The 687-nt window shown below is 71.0% G+C and overlaps 1 protein-coding gene across 1 annotated transcript in view; it reads right to left on the bottom strand.

Annotated features, from left to right (window-relative positions):
- Positions 1-659, bottom strand: part of LOC113979897 (electron transfer flavoprotein subunit beta-like) — a gene marked incomplete at both ends in the record, with an annotated part of 2,448 nt that extends 1,789 nt beyond the window's left edge. The window contains one exon of the mRNA XM_027707175.1: positions 462-659. Coding sequence (XP_027562976.1) covers positions 462-659 — 198 coding nt within the window. The remainder of the gene's footprint in view (positions 1-461) is intronic.
- Between the last annotated feature and the right edge of the window lie 28 nt (positions 660-687).

Below are 687 nucleotides of genomic sequence, written 5' to 3'. Positions count from 1 at the left end.
CCTGGGGGGAAAAGGGGGGTCAGAAACAACCCCAAACCCCCCCAAACACCCCCACAGGGTCTCTTGCGGGGGCAAGGGGGGGTCAGGGGCAACCAAAACACCCCCAGGGACCCCCAATCCCCCCCAAACACCCCCACAGGGTCTCCTGGGGGGGTAAAAGGGGAGAGAAAAACGCCTCCAACCCCCCCCAGGACACACCAAAACACACCCCAAGGACCCCCAACCTCCCCCTCCCAGGACACCCCAAACCCCTCCAGAGACCCCAACACCCCCAAATCTCTGCCCCCGGACACCCCCCGTGGGGTCCCAGGGGTGCAGGACAGGGAGGGCACCGCAGGGTCCCGGGGCTTTGGGGTCCCCCGGGTGTGTCCCCACGCACCTGGCCGTGCCCCCACCTCCCCAGGTGTGTCCCCACCTCCCCAGGTGTGCCCCCCCCGCCCCTGGCTGTGCCCCCCACACACCTGGCTGGCCTTGGTGCCCACGGTGGCCACGACGACCTCTGTGGCCTTGCCGCCCTCGCGGAGCCTCACGGCCTCTTCCAGGGCGATCTCGCAGAAGGGGTTCAGCGAGTGCTTCACCCCCTGCGTCTGCACCGACCCCCCCCCGGGGGCCACGCGCACCTGGGGGGGGGCACCGGTCACGGGAGGGGGGGTCCGAAAAACCCCGACCGACCCCCCCCCCGGGGGG

This window comes from Neopelma chrysocephalum, unplaced genomic scaffold, assembly GCF_003984885.1.
Source record: "Neopelma chrysocephalum unplaced genomic scaffold, ASM398488v2 Primary Assembly neopelma1_90347, whole genome shotgun sequence".
Classification (NCBI taxonomy): domain Eukaryota; kingdom Metazoa; phylum Chordata; class Aves; order Passeriformes; family Pipridae; genus Neopelma; species Neopelma chrysocephalum.
This window is presented reverse-complemented; position numbering and strand designations above follow the sequence as displayed.